This window comes from Delphinus delphis, chromosome 13 (genome assembly GCF_949987515.2).
Source record: "Delphinus delphis chromosome 13, mDelDel1.2, whole genome shotgun sequence".
Lineage (NCBI taxonomy): Eukaryota > Metazoa > Chordata > Mammalia > Artiodactyla > Delphinidae > Delphinus > Delphinus delphis.
Genome location: NC_082695.1, coordinates 21,704,435 through 21,726,598, shown reverse-complemented (window position 1 = coordinate 21,726,598; position 22,164 = coordinate 21,704,435). Strand labels below are relative to the sequence as shown.

Genomic DNA, 22,164 nt, shown 5'->3' with positions numbered 1-22,164 from the left:
GGTAGCCTGAGTGTGGGATTCAGGAGAGAAAGCACTTTTTTTTTTTTTTAATCAGATTAGGGATTGAAAGTTAGGGATTGAAAGTTACTTTGACTTTACTGTAGGTTCTGTTATTGGAGTTTAACTGTCTATCAAATTAATTATAAAGCTGGGGTGGGAACCTCTGTTATGGTCTTCTGTGTCTCATCTTGGTTTTCTTCAGGCTTCTGTTGGGCTGGGAGGCCATTTAGGATGCTGAAAAGGTGAGCCCCATAGTTAATTAGCATCACAAAGGGCTAGGTGGAGTTGTTTAGAGCAGTCTTTGTGTTTCGCCTCTTTAAGTGGCCCAGCTCTTAGTTTGGAGTCAAAGGAATCTAGAATGAACTTGGGTCCTACCCTCCAGGAGCTGGTTTGGGGAAGAGGGGGCAACAGTGACATTTTATGTATAAAATAGCCACCCCTGGGGTGATGCAGCAAATTTCTGTAGAGTTTCTCTTAGTCTATGCCAAACCACCTGACTCTTCCCTTTCTTTCTTTTTCAAAAATACATATGAAGTTTAAGTGTAGTGTTGATTGTATTAACGAATACATTTTAGGTTCCATTTTTAATTTTAAAAAATTGGATGAGTGTAAGCTGTTATGAGTCTCTCGCCCTCCCCAATTCAGTTTCATTGCTTTTTACTTGTTTACAGCCTTCAAATAATTTGTTTCTGTCCTCTGTGGTTGTGGCTGTCACACAAAAACTTATCAGGTGAAAATGATGTGATGAAAAGCTCAGCCCAGAAGAATGATAGGTCTAAACTCTTAGAATTTTAATTTTTTTTTGCGGTACGTGGGCCTCTCACTGTTGTGGCCTCTCCCGCCGCGGAGCACAGGCTCCGGACGCGCAGGCTCAGCGGCCATGGCTCACGGGCCCAGCTGCTTCGCGGCATGTGGGATCCTCGCGGACCGGGGCACGAACCCGTGTCCCCTGCATCGGCAGGCGGACTCCTAACCACTGCGCCACCAGGGAAGCCCTAGAATTTTAATTTTTGCAGAGCATGCGTATCCTGGATCTTTTTTTTTTTTTGGCTGTTGTAATATACCCATCCTTTACTCTTGACCTTTACGATGTCTTGTTCCTTGAAATTCACCTTACTGTTGGACACTTATTTTTGAGGTGGTGATGTCTCGGGAGACGGATGTGGAGTGTCATCAGCCCCATGGCAGTGCCTCCCCACAGTCCCAAGGTGGCTTCTCGCAGTCCCACGGTCCCTCCTCACAGCCACATGGCTCCTCTTCACAGTCCCAGGGCACGTCTAGCTCCTCCACCAGCACGGTGCCCACGTCCAGCCAGTCCTCTCACTCCAGCTCGGGTACGCTGAGCTCCTTAGACACAGTGTCTACGCAGGAACTCTATTCTATTCCCGAGGACCAAGAACCCGAGGAGCCTGTCCCAGCCCCTTGGGCTCGATTATGGGCCCTTCAGGATGGATTCTCTAATCTCGGTAAGACCCTTTGTAATATTTTGTTCAGAAAAACAGTTTTAGAAAGTTGTTGCAACAGACAGCTCAAGACACTCCTGGAATGATTCTGGAGTTTGAAGGTGATGAAAGATGGAACCAAGGAAGCAGTTTTGGGTTGTGCACGGGCTCTTACTTGCTGTAGAGCCCCTTCATTTGTACTTTCGACAAACATTAATTGGGCGTCTGCCATGTGTTGTCCATCTGAAGAGGGTTGTGGATCTTTTCCCTAGAAAAACGCTGATTCATGCAAGCTTGCAAACATTTGTCATCTAATCACAGAAACTTCACCACTTAACTCCTGCTGGTGGTGCAGCAGTTTCAGAGAATCAGTTTTACAGTTTCAGAATGGGGAAGGTTATTTGTTAACTCCCTGTTACTTATTTTTATCTCAAAATAGCCAACCTTGCTGTTTAAATATACTCATCCTCTCTGACACCTGGTTCCAACAGTAAGGCTTTGCTCTCGGTATGTTTTAAGTAGCATTTTTCCTCCGTTTTGAATTAAAATGACCTCTTTATTACAAAAAAAAAAAAAAAGAACTTGACATTAATGGAATAGAAAATAATAATGTAAAGAAATGAATGGCTAATGTACCATTTTGTATCTTGTCACTCACCCTTCCCTTTTATGTCACGTGCAACTTTGATGACTTGGAAAAAACAGTAAAAAATGGAGAAATAATATAGCAATATTCATACATACAACTTTAAATTTAGAAGTAAGCATTTGAAGCTAATTTTTACTCATTTAAGCTATATATTTAAGCTAGGCTTAGGGCTGATGTATGGTGAGTGGGACACAGAAATGGTGAGTTAGGGTGAAGTTGGGTGTATCTCCTTTAAACTTAAGATTACATACACAAAGAGCTTGTTAGGGAGACCAGCATAAAGTAATTGCTCAATAAAGAGAAGCTATAATATTTTATTGTTATTATTTGTTATTGATTCACACCTATCTTTTCTTCTAAATAATTTACAGTTTTAGCTCTTATCCCTTTTGAGTTGATTTTTGTACATGATATGAGGTATTGTCCAAATTCATCCTTTGGCATGGGAATGTACAGTTGTCCAAGCACTATTTCTTTCTTTTTTATAAATTTATTTATTTTTGGCTGTGTTGGGTCTTTGTTGCTGCACGTGGGCTTTCTCTAGTTGTGGTGAGTGGTGGCTACTCCTCGTTGTGGTGCATGGGCTTCTCATCACCGTGGCTTCGCTTGTTGTGGAGCATGGGCTCTAGGCATGAGGGCTTCAGTAGTTGTAGCACGTGGGCTCTAGAGTGCGGGCTCAGTAGTTGTGGCTCGCAGGCTGTAGAGCGCAGGCTCAGTAGTTGTGGTGCACGGGCTTAGCTGCTCCGCGGCATATGGGATCTTCCCGGGCTAGGGTTCGAACCCGTGTCCCCTGCATTGGCAGGTGGATTCTTAACCATTGTGCCACCAGGGAAGCCCCCCGAGCACTATTTCTTGAAGAGACTACTCTTTCCCCCTTGAATGGTCTTGACACCCTCATTAAAGATCATTTGACCATAAATGTGGGGTTTAATTCTGGATTTTCAGTTCTGTTCCATGGATCTATGTGTCTGTCCTTATGCTAGTACCACAAAATCTTGATTACTGTAGCTTTGTAGTAAATTTTGAAATCCAGAGTGAGTCCTGATTTGTTCTTTTTCAAGATTATTTTGACTACTATGGTTCTTTACTTTTCCATAGGAATTTTAAGATAAGCTTGTCACTTCCTGCAAAGAAGGCAGCTGGAATTAAATCTGTAGATCAATATGGGTAATATTCCCATCTTAACTGTATTAAGTCTTCCAATCTGTGAACATGGGGTAGCTTTCATTTATTTAGGTCTTCTTTAATTTCTTTCAACAGTGTTTTGTAGTTTTCAGGGTACAAGTCTTGCACTTTAAAAACTTTATTCCTTAGTATTTTTTAATGTTTACTTCTTTTCATTGTGATAAAATATATATAACATAAAATTTTGTCATTTTAACCATTAAGTATGCAGTCCATTGGCATTAGTACTTTCACAATGTTGTGCAACCATCACCATTATCTATTTCCAAAATTTTTTCCTCTGGTAATTTCTTTTCCCCCCTAGCTTTATTGAGACATATATAAGTGACATATATAACATTGTGTAAGTTTAAGGTATACAGTTTGATACACTTATATATTGCAAAATGATCTCCACCATAGCCTTAGCTAACACCTCCTTCACATCACATAATTACCATTTGCTTTCTTCTAGTTTTACGGTTTCACTTCTTCTGTTTAAGTCCTTAATCGATTTCAAATTAATTTTTGTGAGTGGTGTAAGATAGGGGTCCAATTTCATTCTTCTGCATGTGGTTATTCAGTTTTCCCAGTACCATTTATTGAAGAGATTATCCTTTCCCCATTGAGTTCTTTTGGTAATTTCTAACCTATTTTCTCTGTCTTTGAATTTACCTATTCTAGATATTTTGTTTAAGTGAAATCATAATATTTGTCCTTTTGTATCTGGCTTCTTTCATGTAGCATAATATTTTCAAAGTTCATTCATGTTGTATCATGTATCAGAACTTTGTTTCTTTTTATGTCTGAATAATATATCTGAATAATAATATTGTATAAATATATCACATTTTCTTTATCCTTTCTGTTGATGGACATTTGGACCTTTTGGCCATTTTGAAAAATGCTGCTATGAATATTTGTGACAAGTATCTGTTTGAGTCTCTGTTTTCAATTTTTTGGGGGGTATTTAGTGCCTAGGAGTGGAATTGCTGGATAACATGTTTAAGTTTTTAAGAAACCACCAAACTGTTTTCCACAGCAGCTGCACTATTCCATATTCCCACTACTAATGTATGAGGGTTCTAATTTCTCCACATTTCATCACCACTTAATATCTGTCTTTTGATTTTCATCATCGTAGTAGGTGTGAAGTGGTATCTCATTGTGATTTTGTTTTACATTTCCCTGATGGCTCTAATGATGTTAAACATCTTTTCATGTGCTTATTGGTCATTTTTATGTATTTGGAGAAATGTCTATTCATATCCTTTGCTCATTTTTATTTTACTTCTTTAAAAATCTTCATTGGAGTACAATTGCTTTACAGTGGTGTGTTAGTTTCTGCTTTATAACAAAGTGAATCAGCTATACATAAACATATATCCCCATCTTTGCTCATTTTAAAATTGGATTGTTTGTCTTATTATTGAGTTGTAAGTGTCCTTTTTTATATGGTAGATATAAATCCCTTACTAGATATGTGTTTTGCAAATATTTTCCCCCATTCACTTCTTTTCACTTTCTTAATGATGTTCTTTGATTCACACACATTTTAAATTTTAATTATGTCCAATTTTTATATTTTTTCTTTCGTTTCTTGTGCTTTGGGGTCATATCTAGACAGAATTGCTTAACCCAAGGTTACAAAGCCTTATCACCATTTTTTCTTCTTATAGTTTTAGTTCCTGCAATTAATCTTTGATTCTCTTTTAGTTGCTTTTTGCATATGGTGTGAGGTAAGTTCCAACTAGATTATTTTACATGTAGATATCCACTTGTCCTAGCACCATTTGAAAAGACTATTTTTTCCCCAATGAATTGTGTTGGCACCTTGTTGAAAATCAGTTGACTGTAAATGTGATTTATTTTCTGTCTCTTAATTTTTTTCCATTGATCTGTATGCCTAACCTTTCACTAGTACCACACTGTCTTTTTTTTTTAATCTTTTTTTTTTTTTAGATGTTGAGGGTAGGAGTTTATTAATTAATTAATTTATTTTTGCTGTGTTGGGTCTTCGTTTCTATGCAAGGGCTTTCTCTAGTTGTGGCAAGCGGGGTCCACTCTTCATTGCGGTGCGCAGCCTCTCTTGTTGCGGAGCACAAGCTCCAGACGCGCAGGCTCAGTAGTTGTGGCTCACGGGCCTAGTTGCTCCGCAGCATGTGGGATCCTCCCACACCAGGGCTCAAACCCGTGTCCCCTGCATTAGCAGGCAGATTCTCAATCACTGCGCCATCAGGGAAGCCCCCACACTGTCTTGATTATGATAGCTTTGTAGTAAGTTTTTAAATTTTTATTTATTTATTTATTTTTGGCTGCATTGGGTCTTTGTTGCTGTGCGTGGGCTTTCTCTAGTTGCCGTGAGTGGGGACTACTCTTCATTGCTACTCTTCATCGCGTGCTTCTCATTGTGGTAGCTTTTCATTGTGGTAGCTTCTCTTGTTGCGGAGCACAGGCTCTAGGCACGTGGGCTTCAGTAACTGTGGCACATGGGCTCAGTAGTTGTGGCTCATGGGCTCTAGAGTGCAGGCTCAGTAGTTGTGGCACATGGGCTTAGTGCTTCACAGCATGTGGGATCTTCCTGGATCAGGGCTTGAACCTGTGTCCACTGCATTGGCAGGTGGATTCTTGACCACTGTGCCACCAGGGAAGTCCTGTAGTAAGTTTTGAAACTGCAAAATGTAAGTAAGCCCTTTGTACTTCATTTTCAAGATTGTTTTGCTATTCCGGGTCCTTGCTTTTTTATAGGAATTTTGGTTTGAGCTTGTTAATTTCTGCAAAGAAGGCAGCTGGGATTTTGATAGGAATTGTGTATAGTATGGGAGTTTTGCCATCTTAACAACATTAAGTCTTCCAATCCATGCACATTTACATAGGTCTTTCAAATTTTTTCCAACAATGTTTTGTAGCTTTTAGAGTATAAGATTCGCTCTTCTTTTGTTAAATTTATTCCCAAGTATTTTATTCTTTTTATGCTATTGTAAATGGAATTATTTTCTTAATTTCATTTTAGGTTGTCCATTGCTAGTGTGTAGAAATACAAGTGGTTTTTGAATATTGATCTTGTATCCTGTAATGTTGCTGAACTTGTTTATTTGGGCTAATCTTTTTTAGTGGGTTCCTTAGGATTTTCTACATATAAGATTATGTCGTTTGTGAATAGGATTAGATAGATCTGCTTCTTCCTTTCCAATATGGATGCCTTGGCTTTTCATCTCCCTCTCCCTCCCTCTGTTAACTGTCCTGGCTTGAATCTCTTACATGGAATAGAAGTGTTGTTTTTTTTTTTTTGTGGTATGCGGGCCTCTCACTGTTGTGGCCTCTCCTGTTGCGGAGCACAGGCTCCGGACGCGCAGGCTCAGCGGCCATGGCTCACGGGCCCAGCCGCTCCGCGGCATGTGGGATCTTCCCAGACTGGGGCACGAACCCGTGTCCCCTGCATCGGCAGGCGGACTCTCAATCACTGCGCCACCAGGGAAGCCCCAGAATAGAAGTTTTAAGAGCAGACATCCTTGTCTTGTTTGTGATGTTCCTCTCTCCTGTCACCATCTCAACTGTGCCCCATTCTTCACTACTAGGAGAAGGGGCCCATCTTCCTGGGGTTCTTACTCCTAATTGCCTCACTGAGAGTTTTGGTCCCTTTGCCTCCTGCCTTGCTGTCCCTGCCCTCCTCCACACATCTTTCCTGAGGGCTCCTCTAATGAGCCAAGGTCAGAGCAGGCTCTTCCATGGGCAGCCTCCCCTTCCACTCTCTGTCCATCCTCCCTGGACTGTTGGTGTCCTGATAAAATCTCCATGCCTTTCCTTCTCAACTGTCCCAGAAGCTCCTGGTTTCTAGTAGAAATACCATGGTTCATTTATACCTTTCCCTGTTAATAGATGCTTAGGTTGTTGCCAGTGTTTATTCCTGCAAGCAAGACTGCAATGAATGTCCTTGTCTCCTTGGTCATTTGGACAAATGTCTCTCTAGGGTAGAGCCTGTGTTGAGTTGCTGGATCATAGAATGGGCATGGCTTTACCTTGTAATGGGTACTGCCATGTTGCCTTCCAAAGGGCTGTTCAATCTATCCTTCCTGTCTTGCCTCATGAAGCCTTTTTGATAGTCCCAGGCAGAGTTGCCACAGCCTTGCATCTGTGCTTTCCCTCGAGAGTCTACTTGCTGTATTGTTGTTGCTTCCCTGTTTGTCTCCCAACCAGACTGCAAACTCTTTAAGCGATTAATTTAACTTTTTGAAGAGGTTATATTTGCATTAGGTGCAAAATTGAAAACAGGTGCAAGGCCTTCATCCAATTTCTGTCTTTCCCCCAACTACCTCCCAGGATTGCTGATTTCTTATGTAGCCTTCCAGAAATATTTGGTGCACATATAAGCAACTAAGTATCTATGTGTTCTTTTTCCCCCCTTTATTATTTATACCAACTGTAATTTACAACACACTGGTTGTAACCTGTTGTTTATGTTTAACAATGTATCTTAGACATTCTTCTATCGGAATGTAAAGATCCCCATTTCTTTTGTAGATATATAAATTTATTGAACTAGCCCTTTACTAATGGACATTAAAGTTGTTGCTATAAGAGTAATGCTATAGGTCTCCCCTGGTGGCACAGTGGTTAAGAATCTGCCTGCCAATGCAGGGGACATGGGTTCAATCCCTGGTCCGGGAAGATCCCACATGCTGCGGAGCAACTAAGCCTGTGCTCTAGAGCCCAGGAGCCACAACTACTGAAGCCCGCACGCCTAGAGCCCATACTCCACAACAAGAGAAGCCACCACAATGGGAAGCCCACACACCGCAACGAAGAGTAGCCCCCCGCTCACCGCATCTAGAGAAAGCCCGTTCGCAGCAATGAAGACCCAATGCAGCCAAAAATAAATAAATAGATAAATAAATTTATAAAAAAAAAGGAATAATGCTATAGTGAATAACCTTGTACATATGTCCTTATGTCCTTTCGTAATACATATGATTCTGTCTGTAGGATAAATTCCTAGAAGTGGGATTTCTGGACCAATGGGTGTGTGCACATATAACTAAGGAATTGAGGTGAAATTCACATAACATAAAATTAACCATTTAAAAAACTTATTTATTTATTTATTTATGGCTGCATTGGGTCTTTGTTGCTGTGTGTGGGCTTTCTCTAGTTGCGACGAGTGGGGGCTACTTTTTGCTGCGGTGCGCGGGCTTCTCATTGCAGTGGCGTCTCTTGTTGCAGAGCACAGGCTCTAGGCGCGCAGGCTTCAGTAGTTGTGACACGCAGGCTCAGTAGTTGTGGCTTGTGGGCTCTAGAGCACAGGCTCAGTAGTTATGGTGCATGGGTTTGGTTGCTCCATGGCATGTGGGATCTTCCCAGACCAGGGATCGAACCCATGTCCCCTGCATTGGCGGGCAGATTCCTAACCATTGCACCACCAGGGAAGTCCCTAAAATTAACGATTTTAATGTGAACAGTTCAGTGACCTTTAGTACATTCACAACATTGTGCAACCACCACTTCTGTCCAGTTCTGAAATATTTCCTTTACTCCAAAATGAAACCCTATATCCATTAAGCAGTTACTCCCCATCCCTTCCTCCTCTGCCCCTGGCAACCACCAATCTGCATTTCATATCTATGGATTTAACTATTCTGGATATTTCATATAAATACAGTCATACAGTCTGTGGCATTTTGTGTCTGGCTTCTTTCACTTAGCATAATGTTTTTTTTTTTTTTTTTTCATAATGTTTTCAAGGTTCGTCCATGTTGTAGATGTATGAGTTTTAGCTTTATTCCTTTTTATGGGTGAAAAATAGTCCATTGTATGTAAATATCACAATTTGTGATATCACAATTTGTTTATCCATTCATCCATTGTAGGACATTTGGTTTGTTTCCATCAACTTTACAGATATTAGGGAAATAGTCCTTTGATTGTGGCATGAGTTGGTAATATTTTCCCTAGTCTGTCTTTCCGTGAACATTTTGCTTGCCTACCATATGCATTGTCCTAGGTGCTGGAGCTGTATTCGTAAACAAGAGACTCAAGGCTGCCCTCCTGGAATTTGTTCTAATAGGGGGATGCCAGGAGACAATATACAAATAATCAAGATAATTTTCAGTTATAGAGGGAAGCAGAACAGGCTCTTGTGATTATGGTGAGTGGGTGGTGAGCTGGGAGTGTGCTTATACAGAAAGCTGAGTGGAAGATGATTTGCAGACACAAAAGGCAAGATGGCCATTCAAATCACTGGGAATGAAGAACTCAAAGGCCACAAGGGAGGTTGAACCCAGCATATTTGGGGCAGTGGAAGGAGGCCAGTGGAGCTGAGTGTAGTGATCAAGGGGAGAGGTACAAGGTGAAGTTGGGAGGGGGGCAGGGGCCAGATCCTGAGCATCTAGCCTGCCATGTGGAGTGTAGATTTCATACTAAGTATGATGGGAAGCCTCAGGAGAGTAATAAGTAGGAAGTTATTATTATATCATAAGTATTTTTCCAAGTCATTAAAAATTATTTGAGAATTTTAATGACTGCTTACATTTCATGGCTATGTATAAACCATAATTTGTTAAACTCGTTGGAAATATTTGGTTTTTTTCTCCCCACTGATTTTGAATCTTATAAAATCTTGATGGACAAATCTATAATTTTGATTGCCTTCTTAGGCTATTTTCCTACAAGCAGATTTTATGAACAGTTTTTTTTTTTTTTTTTTTTTTGCGGTACGCGGGCCTCTCACTGCTGTGGCCTCTCCCGTTGAGGAGCACAGGCTATGGACGCGCAGGCTCAGCGGCCATGGCTCACGGGGCCAGCCGCTCCACGGCATGTGGGATGTTCCCGGACCGGGGCACGAACCCGTGTCTCCTGCATCGGCAGGCGGACTCCCAACCACTGTGCCACCAGGGAAGCCCCTATGAACAGTTTTTAAAGGTGTTTGATACATGAAATTTAACAGCCCTCTGGGGTGTGCTTTTGTGTTACAGAGTGTGTTAACGACAGCTACTGGTTTGGGAGAGATAGAAACTGTGAATACTGCTTTGATGAACCCCTGCTGAAAAGAACTGATAAATACCGGACTTACAGCAAGAAGCACTTTCGGATCTTCAGAGTAGGTGGCAAATATCCATACATTTGGGAGAACTGGTCATCTAGACATCACTCTTAGTTGTCTCCCCACTGAAACACTCCACCAGTAAAACTTTGAAATAAAATGTTTTCTGTTTTAGGAAATGGGTCCTAAAAACTCTTACATCGCCTACATAGAAGATCACAGTGGGAATGGAACCTTTGTAAATAAAGATCTTGTAGGGAAAGGAAGACGCCTTCCTTTGAATAACAATTCTGAAATTGCACTTTCAGTATGGAGTAATAAAGGTAATATTATTGTCTTCTGGTTACTGGAATTTTTTCTTCCTGTATAAAAGGAAAAATGACATTGTGTCCTTTTCAGAGTATGGTTAGGTACATAAAGTAAGTAGGTTAGTATTCAAGATTCACCTCAATCCTAGTTGCATTTTTTTTTTTTTTCCAATACACGGGCTTCTCACTGCTGTGGCCTCTCCCGTTGCGGAGCACAGTCTCCAGATGTGCAGGCTCTGGACGCGCAGGCTCAGCAGCCATGGCTCACGGGCCCAGTCACTCCACGGCATGTGGGATCTTCCCGGACTGGGGCATAAACCCGTGTCCCCTGCATCGGCAGGCGGACCCTCAACCACTGTGCCACCAGGGAAGCCCCCTAGTTGCATTTTTTAACAATCAAAAGTTCTATCAAGACAGATTTTCTAAGGTTTAATTGGTTTGATTAGTTTTATTTAAAGCCATATGCTTTAAATTATCATTTTGCTTAGTTATCATTCATTAATTGATTCACTTTTATCACATCTGTCTTAGCTATCTATGAGTTGTTATTTTAGGCCATTAGTTCATCCCTTCCCCCTCTTTTTCTCTTCCTTCCTTATTCTTCCCTTTCTTTATTCCTTTCGGTCATTAATTTCTGCATATATTTATTGAACTATTATATATAACCCGGCATTAGGCTATGGGTTTTTCTGTAACAATCTCAATTTAGACCTTCCACCTTCTTAAATATGACGTGGTTATCCTTTGAAAGTGGAGATGTTTATCATCATTATCGGGTAGTATTTTATAAGCATTTATTCCTAAAACTTCATGAATATCACGTCTAAAATGAACAGTTGTCATTTGGTGTGAATAAAAACAACCTACAGAATTAAATATAGCTCACAGTGATTTTGAAATCTTGGACACGAGGAATACTCTCGTTTCTTTAATTTGAAAAAAAACTCACAACTTCCCAAAACTATCTGAGAGTTGAGCGGCTTGGAATGGTATGTGTTTGTGTGGATAACACCTTAAAAATATAGATTCCCAGAGGCACTGTCCCATAAATCCTGATCCACTAGTTCCAGGGATTTAAAAAATCCTGCCCAGGTGATTCTCATGCAACCAGTCTTCAGACTGGCATCTCAGAATTATGGCTATTCTGGACATCCTGTAGTACATTTTATGATTGCCTTAGTTTCTCCTGTTTTCTAACTTTTATTTCCTGTCTGATAATTATAGTCAGGACAGCTGCACAGGCTTTTGCTGTTTGTGAGCACCTGGTTGAGGTGGGCAACTGGTTGCTGAAATGTGGCCTGTCCTCTACTTGACAAGTGGTGTGCCATCTTTTTCTAATTGTTCTATCTGAAGGGCACCTTTTCTTATTTGAACAAAAGTGTTATGTGATCTGAAGCTGGCCGTGATGGAAATCGATCAAACTGGTACTCTGGGGCTTCCCTGGTGGTGCAGTGGTTGAGAGTCCGCCTGCCGATGCAGGGGACATGGGTTCGTGCCCCGGTCCGGGAAGATCCCACATGTCGTGGAGCGGCTGGGCCCATGAGCCATGGCCGCTGAGCCTGCGTGTCCGGAGCCTGTGCTCCACAATGCGAGAGGCCACAACAGTGAGAGGCCTGTGTACCACAAAAACAAAACAAAACAAAACAAAACTGGTACTCTGCAGACTGATTCAGCCTATTGACATTCTTTTAGGCCTTTGCTGATGTTTTGTGCTTTAATATGAAAATCCAGTTTTCTTTGAAAAGATGGAATATCTGGCCATACTTGAGCATATTATCCCTAATTTGAGGATTTGCAGGTGCTAAGTAGAGACTTCCTCCTTTAGATGGATGATGTTTTCTTGTTCAAGTCTCCACTGCTCCATATCTTACACTCACTCCAGCCTTACCTGTGTGTATGACCTTCCTGGCTTGTGTAGGCAACTGAGTTTACAGCCCCTGAAGTAGACCTCGACACTTGGGAAAATACATCTCCAGAGCCCCTCAAATTCCCTGATTCTCAAGTATCACTGTAACATCTGGGTTCATCAGTATCAATAAGCAGGGAGGAACGGTTGTATCCTAGGTAGCCAGCAGGTCTCATTCATTAGGCAGCTGTCTGCCTTTGGGGACCAGCCTGGATTGAAGCATGCTGAGCTGGTTCAGATTTAAATGCCAGAGACTGGATCTCTAGGTTACTCCAGGGAGGTCAAGACCCATCACCTGAAATCTGAGAAACTCAAGGGTCTTAACAAATTTCACTCTTTCCAGATATTATAGGCAGTAGAAAATTTACCACTTTGTAGAACTGGAATGTTTGATAACTGATTGCAGGTTTGGCCCAATGGACGGTTAAATTATGAAATGAGCAGTTTTTTGGTTTTCTTTTTCTGAGTTACAGGCCGAATAATGAAGAAATAAAGGGGATTTTTTGGGAAAATGTTATTTAGTTAATTTTACAAGTAAGTTCAAGGTGGCTTGCACTATAAAATACCAGCTAGGTAAAGGTAGCAATGGTTGAGAGAAGATAATACTAGTATGTGACCTCTGGCTTGATTCTTTTGGGATATTTACTTGCCTAGAACATATTTTCTAGATTCAAACTAATTGCCTTTTGCTTCTGGGCCTGAGCAATTGATAACTGTTCTGAGGTCAAAGAATAAGAATAGCATTTATGTATGAGTTTCCTGCGTTATAGTGAGAATGATGCTGTGTGTTTCCATTGTGGAATGAAGCTTGTCTGTCATCATTTTTCAAGGGTTTCACGACATGCATTAGCCTAGCTAAATGATTTCTTTGGTGTTAGATGTTAAATGGAATTAAGAACGATTGTCTTATATTCCATATGTTTACTGTTATAGGACCATTTATCTTTTCTTTATCAAATGGATTAATGAGACCTATTTCTGCCATTTTTTCCTTAGTTTTTGTATTTTTTGATCTGACTGTAGATGATCAGTCAGTTTATCCCAAGGAATTAAGAGACGAATACATCATGTCCAAAACTCTTGGAAGGTAATTTTTTTTTTCTTATGGAACTTGCACTTAATTTCTTTCTAAACTTTTGTCATTGGTTAGTTTTTTGTTCCTGGTTTTATGGCATTCATTATGTATTCATAACATTTGTAGGGTACTTATTTGTGATAGATATGTTATTGACTTATAATGATCAGTTGAGTAGTTTTTCTTTATAGATTTTATTGGTGATAACTTTTTAAAAGCAGTTTTATTGAGATATAACTTGCATACCATACAATTCACCCATTAAAAAATATACAGTTCAGTGGTTTTTAGTATATTCACAGAGCTGTGAAGCCTTTACCACAATCAATTTTAGAACATTTTCATTACCTTCCATAAAGAAACATTTACTGCATTTCTTTTTTTTTTTTTTTTAATTTTATCTTATCTTTGTCTGCGTTGGGTCTTTGTTGCTGCACACAGGCTTTCTCTAGTTGCGGCAAGGGGGTGCTGCTCTTCATTGCGGTGTGTGGGCTTCTCATTGAGGTGGCTTCTCTTATTGAGGAGCACGGGCTCTAGGTGTGAGGGCTTCAGTAGTTGTGGCATGTGGGCTCAGTAGTTGTGGCTCACGGGCTCTAGAACGCAGGCTCAGTAGTTGTGGCGCATGGGCTTAGTTGCTCTGCAGCATGTGGGATCTTCCCAGGCCAGGGCTCCAAACCATGTCCCCTGCATTGGCAGGCGGATTCTTAACCACTGCACCACCAGGGACGTCCCAGCAGTGGTTTCTTAAACGGCACCGAAAGCGCAAGCAACGAAAGAAAAAAATAGAAAAATTAGACTTCGTCAAATTTTAAAACTTTTGCCTCAAAAGACACTATCAAGAGAGTGAAACGCAAGCCATAAAATGAGAGAAAATACTGCAAATGATATATCTGATAAGAATCTAGTATTTAGAATAAAGAACTTTTACAACTCAACAACAAAAAGGTAACCCAATTTAAAAATGGGCAAAGGACATTTCTCCAAAGAAGATACAGAAATGGCCAAAAACCACTTGAGAAGATACTCAGCATCATTAGTCATTAGGGAAGTGCAAATCAAAACCACAATGAGATGCTGCTTCACACCCATTAGGATGGCCATAATAAAGAGATGGAAAGTGACATGTGTTTGTGAGGATACGGAGAAATTGGCACCCTTATGCACTGCTGTTGGGAATGTAAAATGGTGCAGCCACTGTGGGAAATAGTTTGATGTTTTCTCAAAAAGTTAAACAATTACCATATGATGCAGTAATTCCCCTTGTTAGGTATATACCCCCCAGATTGAAAACAGATGTTCAACAAAAACTTGTGCACGGACAGTTCACTGCAGCTCTATTCACAGTAGCGAAAAGGTGGGAACAACCTAAGTGTCCATCAACAAAAGAATGGATACACAAAATGTGATATATCCATAAAATGGGCTATTATTTAGCTATAAAAAGGAATGGAATACTGATACATGCTACAGCATGGGTGAACCTTCAAAACATTCCAAGTGAAAGAAGTCAGACACAAAAGACCACATAGTGTATGATTCCACTGATGCGAGATATTCTGAGCAGGCAAATCCATAGAGAGAGAAAGCAGATTAGAGGTTGCCAGGGGCTGGGGGCAGGGAAAAAGGAGAGTGAACACTTAATGGGTTTGGGGTTTCCATTTGTGCTGATGAAAAATTTCCAGAACTGGATAGAGGTGGTGGCTGCACAACATTGTGGAGGTACTTAATGCCACTGAATTGTACACTTTAAAATGATTATAATGGCATGTAAAGCAACTATACACCAATAAAAAAAAAAAGAATCTTTAAGATAAAGCAAAAAAAAAACCCCACAAAACAAAAACAAAAAAAATAAAATGCGATTTTTGTTCATGTTAATAGGATTGACAAAAAAGAATGATCACAGTGGCAAATTTTGTTATGTATATACACAATACATAGTAAAAAAGATGTCTCGGCCACCCCCTCACCCCATCCCCCAACCCACAGTGGTTAGAAAAGTCTACTTGCGGCAGGTAATGGGTGACTGATGCTTGATTAACTGTACTGGGTGTCATCCTGGGTAGCAGTCCTCCTCCATTTTAGCATCCCAATTAATTGCAAATCTTCAGGAGCTTGCTGCAAGCAGATTCATGGTGCACTTTTGGTTTCTTATGTATTGTGGTTTTATTTTGGGTGCAATTCATGGCATCAACTGCTTACGCACTTCCTTTGAAGACAGAGGATAAGAAAGAAGAGAAATGGATCAGTGAAAGTAATTCATTTGCAGTTGCTGTTTACTATTACTTGTTTCAGGCACTCATTTTTAACTTGGACTTGGTTGTATTTGGTCTTTCTCTGGCCCCTGGGATAAATCATTTCTCTCTGATTTGTTCTTAGTGTCTTTCTGAGAGTTTCACAGTCTGGGGTGACAGCAAGACCTAAGTCTATATGACTCAGCTCAAAAAGTGGCATTTGGAGCTGACTCAGTGTTGCTGGATGGTCCCTATTCACTTATGCCTTTGACATTTTACACTGGTGAGGTTTCTGAAAACAGAGACGATGAGCTGTCTTTAACTCGAAATGGTTGAGGCCAGTTCAGGAGTGGTGGGTATCAGGATTAAAAACATTTTGACAGTCACGTCACTTGCTGTGTTTTTCCCTGTAGTGGCGCCTGTGGTGAGGTGAAGCTAGCTTTCGAGAGGAAGACGTGTAAGAAAGTAGCCATAAAGATCATCAGCAAAAGGAAGTTTGCTATTGGCTCTGAGAGAGAGGCAGTAAGTACCCTTGTTTGTGGCTGTTTGGTCATTCTTAACACGTCTTACCTTCCCCAAATAATTTTAGAGTGGTGATTTTCAATGTCAGGAAGGATTTATTGCTCAGAATTTTTATCAAAGAACATTGAAAATTTTTGAGTATATTCAACTAATCTAAACACTTACTTATAGATAATTTGGTTCCAAAAATATTTGGTTATACATTATAATACACATAGCAGGAACTTGTTTTTGCTTTTTTTTCCCCTTCCAAGTTGTTACAAGACTGTTTTTACAATAAATGAAAGGAAATTAGGAAAAAAAAAAAAAAATCCAGCCATATCCCCACCACTGTAACCCCACAGCTGTTTTCAGTTTTCTCCTTCCTTCTAGTCTTTGTTCCTATGAATTTCTATTTCTAGATGGTTGAGATCATATTGTGTATACAATTTTGCTTTTTCACATAAACATTAATATATATACTTTTCCCTAATATATCCTTTTTGATGATCGAGTCTCTGTTTCACCAATTTTATCATAATTTATTCAACCATTTCTCTGGTTGATCATTTAGATAAATTAGGTCATTTAGGTAATTTCTAATTCTTTGCTCTTCCTGATAACGTGGCAATGAATACCTTCATGTTTATAGATTTTTTAAAATCTTAATTAAATTATTTTAAGTCTCTTTATATGGTAACCATTCATTTTATTACATTTTCTGTAATACACGCTTATGCGTTGCTGAAGTGGCCAAGTGTATTTGTCTTTCAACACATGACCCAACAAAGTAATGTAAAACATAGCCTCTAATCACGTTTTCCTTTGTGGCCAGCTGTTTCTGGCTATTATACTCTACCATTCTTTAAAGATCAATTTCTTCTTTTTTTTCTCCCTAGACAATGCCATTCTCACACAGCAAGAGGAATTTCCTTTCAGTGTTCACGTTGTTATAGATCTTTCCCCTGTGATTCTGGATTTGTTTCCCATTTTGGGGGGAAGAAAATAACCTACCAGATTCTTAATGACTTGGAGCACAATTTTACTTCTTAATTTCATCTTTCAAATCCTATCGGACTCTTTAGACCTCTCCATCATCAGAGTACACCCGGATTTGGTAATAAGTTTACCGGCTTACAGGAAGAGGCAGGTTTTTAAAATTAAACATCTGGGTTTCTTCGCTGAAGTCCATTTTACATAAATATGTAATTCTATATCCTCTTTGCTTGTGGAGGGTGTAGCCCGTGAGGTTGAGTAACTCGAGTCATCCTTTTGGAATTGTAACGGAGAGCAACTTCGCTACCCTGAAGCCTCCTCTCCTTAGAGTCTCAGTAAATATCTCAGCTTGCACTTGAAATTGGAACCTGGGTCTGCTCTATTATTAGAACTGTGACTTGACGTTTTCTTTACACATTTTAATTGAATACCTTCTTGTCTATGGTTTTTGTTTGTTGTATCATTTTTATGAATGTAAGCAATTCCTCAGTTGATGAGACAAGAAGAGCTTACCAGGTCAGTGTGAGAACAGTGGAAACACACTTTGTTTCTGGTTGTGGGAACTGCAGAAAGTGGCTTCCTTTCTCTGAGCCTCAGTTGTTCCATCTGTGAAACTGGGATACTTTTAGAACCCAGTTCACTTGGATTATGAGGCTTACGTGAGATGACCCATTTAAATAAAGAGCTTGGCATAGAGCCTGGTCTTATTGAATGCTTACTATTTGCCAAGCATTTTGTAGGGTGATTTTAGGTGAGTTGTGTAATTCATCCACCTCTGTGCCTTGGTTTCTCTGTATGAATAGTGGTGACTTTGGAACTCAGGCAGCCTTTTTTTTTTTTTTAAATCAGTTAATTAATTAATTTAGTTTTGGCTACGTTGGGTCTTCGTTGCTGCGCGAGGGCTTTTTCTAGTTGTGGCGAGCAGGGGTTACTCTTAATTGTGGTGCGTGGGCTTCTCATTGCGGTGGCTTCTCCTGTTGAGGAGCATGGGCTCTAGGCAGGCGGGCTTCAGTAGTTGTGGCGTGAAGGCTCAGTAGTTGTGGCTCACGGGCTCTAGAGCACAGGCTCAGTAGTTGTGGCGCACGGGCTTAGTTGCTCCACAGCATGTGGGATCTTCCTGGACCAGGGCTCAAACCCATGTACCCCGCATTGGCAGGCAGATTCTTTTTTTTTTTGCGGTACACGGGCCTCTCACTGTTGTGGCCTCTCCCATTGCGGAGCACAGGCTCCGGACGCACAGGCTCAGCGGCCATGGTTCACGGGCCCAGCCGCTCTGCGGCATGTGGGATCTTCCTGGACCGGGGCACGAACCCGTGTCTCCTGCCTCGGCAGGCAGACTCTCAACCACTGCGCCACCAGGGAAGCCCTCTTTTTTTTTTTTTTAAATAAATTTATTTATTTATTTGTTTTTATTTTTGGCTCTATTGGGTCTTTGTTGCTGTGCGCGGGCTTTCTCTAGTTGTGGTGAGTGGGGGCTATGTTCGTTGCGGTGCGCGGGCTTCTCATTGTGGTGGCTTCTCTTGTTGCAGAGCACGGGCTCTAGGCATGAGGGCTTCAGTAGTTGTGGCTCTCGGGCTCTAGGGCGCAGGTTCAGTAGTTGTGGCGCACAGGCTTAGTTGCTCCGTGGCATGTGAGATCTTCCTGGACCAGGGCTCGAAGCCGTGTCCCCTTCATTGGCAGGTGGATTCTTAACCACTGCGCCACCAGGGAAGCCCCGGCAGGCAGATTCTTAACCACTGCGCCACCAGGGAAGTCCAGGCAGCCTTTACGCAGCTAAATTGAACTGTAAATAATTTCTGAATATTGGTTATCATTATTACTAATAAACTCTAATGTTATTTTTTTTTCAAAGGATCCAGCACTCAATGTTGAAACAGAAATAGAAATTTTGAAAAAACTAAATCATGTAAGTACTGCCATAAAAAATGACCCATACTTAAATTCATTTATGTCAAAATATGGGGAGAGTGCAAAGCACTTCAGTGTAATAAAGCTAGTATTAACCTGGGTTCCTTAATTGTGTGTGTGTACGTGTGTGTTTGTGTGTGTATGCATGCATGCGTTTAGCTATCATTTAGCTGGGAAGAGCTTTACCCTGAAATTTTGAAAGGACAATACTTTTTTTTTTTAACATCTTTATTAGAGTATAATTGTTTTCCAATGTTTTGTTAGTTTCTGCTGTATAACAAAGTGAATCAGCTATACATATACATATATCCCCATATCCCCTCCCTGTTGCGTCTCCCTCCCACCCTCCCTATCCCAGCCCTCTAGGTGGTCAGAAAGCACTGAGCTGATCTCCCTGTGCTATGCGGCTGCTTCCCACTAGCTATCTGTTTTACATTTGGTAGTGTATATATTGTCTATGCCACTCTCTTACTTTGTCCCAGCTTACCCTTCCCCCTCCCCGTGAAAGGACAATACTTTATAAAGATTTTTATGATTAAACAATTATGTGATATTTCCACTGAGTTAGTTCTGGACCAAAAGACACAGTAAGTCTCCTAAAAATAATGTCTTATGGGTGCTTGATCAACTGATTATGTTTGTGGAGACAATGCTCATTTGATACATTTTGTTTAATTATACCTGAAATTTTCACAACTCTAAATACCTCTTGATGGTGCCGATTTCCATTCACCTCAGTTGGAATAAATCAAATGAATCCAGGGGTATCCAATAAGTACGACAACATCCTGGATGATTAAACGGTGCCTGTGGCCTCATTGAGTATAAATAGTTCTTGTCTTTTTTGTGCAGTGATGACCTTGTCTCAATGGAAAGGACCTAAAGATGTGAGAAGAGAAAGTTGTACTAGTGGGACTGATCCCATCTTCCTTTTTATTCTTTCTGTTTTGTCATTAATTCATGGGCCCCCATGCAGTCCTGAGCTAGGTAGGCACTGGAGTTAAACTTGAAAGGAAACCTTCAGTCTGTCCAGCTAAGGATTGTCTGATTCTGGTTCTTAACCTCCAAACAACAAAAGGTTTCTTCTCCCTTCTCTGACCTGCTCAGACCGTCCTAACAGCAAATAGAAACTAAGAACAACATCACAGGGACACAGTAATTCAATAGCTTCCTTTAGAACTCGTGATGGATCCGAAAACCCATAAGAATGTGAGTGGCTGACCTTCCTGCTTGACTTTCTTCTAATGCCCTTGCAACTTCTTCCTCTTCCCTGCATTCACCTCCTTTTTCCATGGGATCTGGAATCTTGTTAAAGAGAGGAGCCCTCTAATTTTCTGGGGTGGTGTTGCTTCAAACATCCCCCAAAGATAAACACTTAGAATCCTCAGAGAATTTTCTCTGATGTCAGAAGATCCCCAAACGTAACATTTATACAAATCCAATGTCCGCTTCAGAGGAGAGGAATTTAAAACCCTAAAAGAGATCTTTGGAGGTATTTGTTGGCAATTTACAGGGGCACTTGAAAGCCCTTGGGAATTAAAGATGGGCTCATGAGTGCATTTTGATGTTTGGGGACATCTTTGGGGACAAAGATGGGCTCATGAGTATGTTTTGATGTTTGGGGACAATGAGTAGAGCCTAGCAGAGTCCAATAGACCCTGGCCTTTGGAGTCTGGTGTTGATTTATCAATTGTCAAATGTTTGTTGTGCCAGCCTGTTTTCTAGGCTCCGGGCAGTGAGCACAGATGGACTTGGTCATCCCTCCTCTTATGTGGCTTCAGTGTAGTGGGAAGACAGACCTGGGTTCCCATCCTTGCTCTGAGCATGTCATTTCACTTCGCAGAGCCTCTATTCCCTCATCTGTACAGTGGAGACAGTAGGATACTTACCTCAAAGGTCAGTGTGAGACTTGAATGAGATGTGTTCATAAAGGTTCAGCACAGGGAACACACTAGGGGAATGACAGTGATCAGTAATTCCCTACCCTTTGCCCTGTAGGACCTAAGTGGAGGGTCTGGGTTGGTGGCTTCTGGTTTCTGAGAGACACTTTCAGCTATGACAGCTGCAGCCCATGGCCCTGGAGATAGTGGGGACTGGAGACAGCCCATGATGGCTCCATCTAGTGGGGGCCTGTTCTTGCTCTGTCAGCTACCAGCCCCACCCATTCCCAGAAGGGCACTGCCAGTGATGAAGCCAAGCAGACCAAGCAGTTTCCATTCCTTCCTCTCATCTCCTATTCCTTTTCCATGTGTGTGTCTTTTCTTCTGCTTTTCATTTTATCAAAATATCACATGCATCTCCCTCCCTGTATTTTAAAACTCTTGCAGCATTTTTTTTTTTTAGCAGTACGCGGGCCTGTCACTGTTATGGCCTCTCCCGTTGCGGAGCACAGGCCCCAGACACGCAGGCTTAGCGGCCATGGCTCACGGACCCAGCTGCTCCGTGGCATGTGGGATCCTCCCAGACCGGGCCACGAACCTGTGTCCCCCGCATCGGCAGGCAGACTCTCAACCACTGAGCCACCAGGGAAGCCCTCAGCTTTTTTTTTTTTAAGAATTTTTTAAAAATTAATTTTTTTTGGAGTATAGTTGCTTTACAATGTTATGTTAGTTTCTGCTGTGCAGCAAAGTGAATCAGTTATACGTATATATATCCACTCTTTTTTAGATTTCCTTTCCGTTTAGGTCACCACAGAGCATTAAGTAGAGTTCCCTGTGCTCTATAGTAGGTTCTCATTAGTTATGTCATACATAATAGTGTATGTATGTCAGTCCCAATTCATCCCATCCTCCCCGTCCCGCCTTGCTAACCATAAGTTTGTTCTCTACATCTGTGAGTCTATTTCTGCTTTGCAAATAAGTTCACCTGTACCATTTCTCTAGATTTCACATATAAGCAATATTATACGATATTTATTTTTCTCTTTCTGACTTTCTTCACTCTGT

The 22,164-nt window shown here is 41.0% G+C and overlaps 2 protein-coding genes across 5 annotated transcripts in view; both read left to right on the top strand.

The window, feature by feature from the left end:
* TTC28 (tetratricopeptide repeat domain 28) overlaps positions 1-22,164 on the top strand; it is a 661,711-nt gene that overhangs the window by 26,733 nt on the left and 612,814 nt on the right. The window lies entirely within an intron of this gene.
* The window catches only part of CHEK2 (checkpoint kinase 2), a 39,384-nt gene that overhangs the window by 1,119 nt on the left and 16,101 nt on the right, over positions 1-22,164 (top strand). For all 4 annotated transcript variants that reach the window (XM_060029428.1, XM_060029426.1, XM_060029424.1 and 1 more), the window contains exons 3-8: positions 1,139-1,466; positions 10,224-10,348; positions 10,467-10,614; positions 13,502-13,592; positions 16,228-16,336; positions 19,164-19,217. In XM_060029428.1, coding sequence (XP_059885411.1) covers positions 1,145-1,466; positions 10,224-10,348; positions 10,467-10,614; positions 13,502-13,592; positions 16,228-16,336; positions 19,164-19,217 — 849 coding nt within the window. In that variant the 5' untranslated portion in view covers positions 1,139-1,144. The remainder of the gene's footprint in view (positions 1-1,138; positions 1,467-10,223; positions 10,349-10,466; positions 10,615-13,501; positions 13,593-16,227; positions 16,337-19,163; positions 19,218-22,164) is intronic.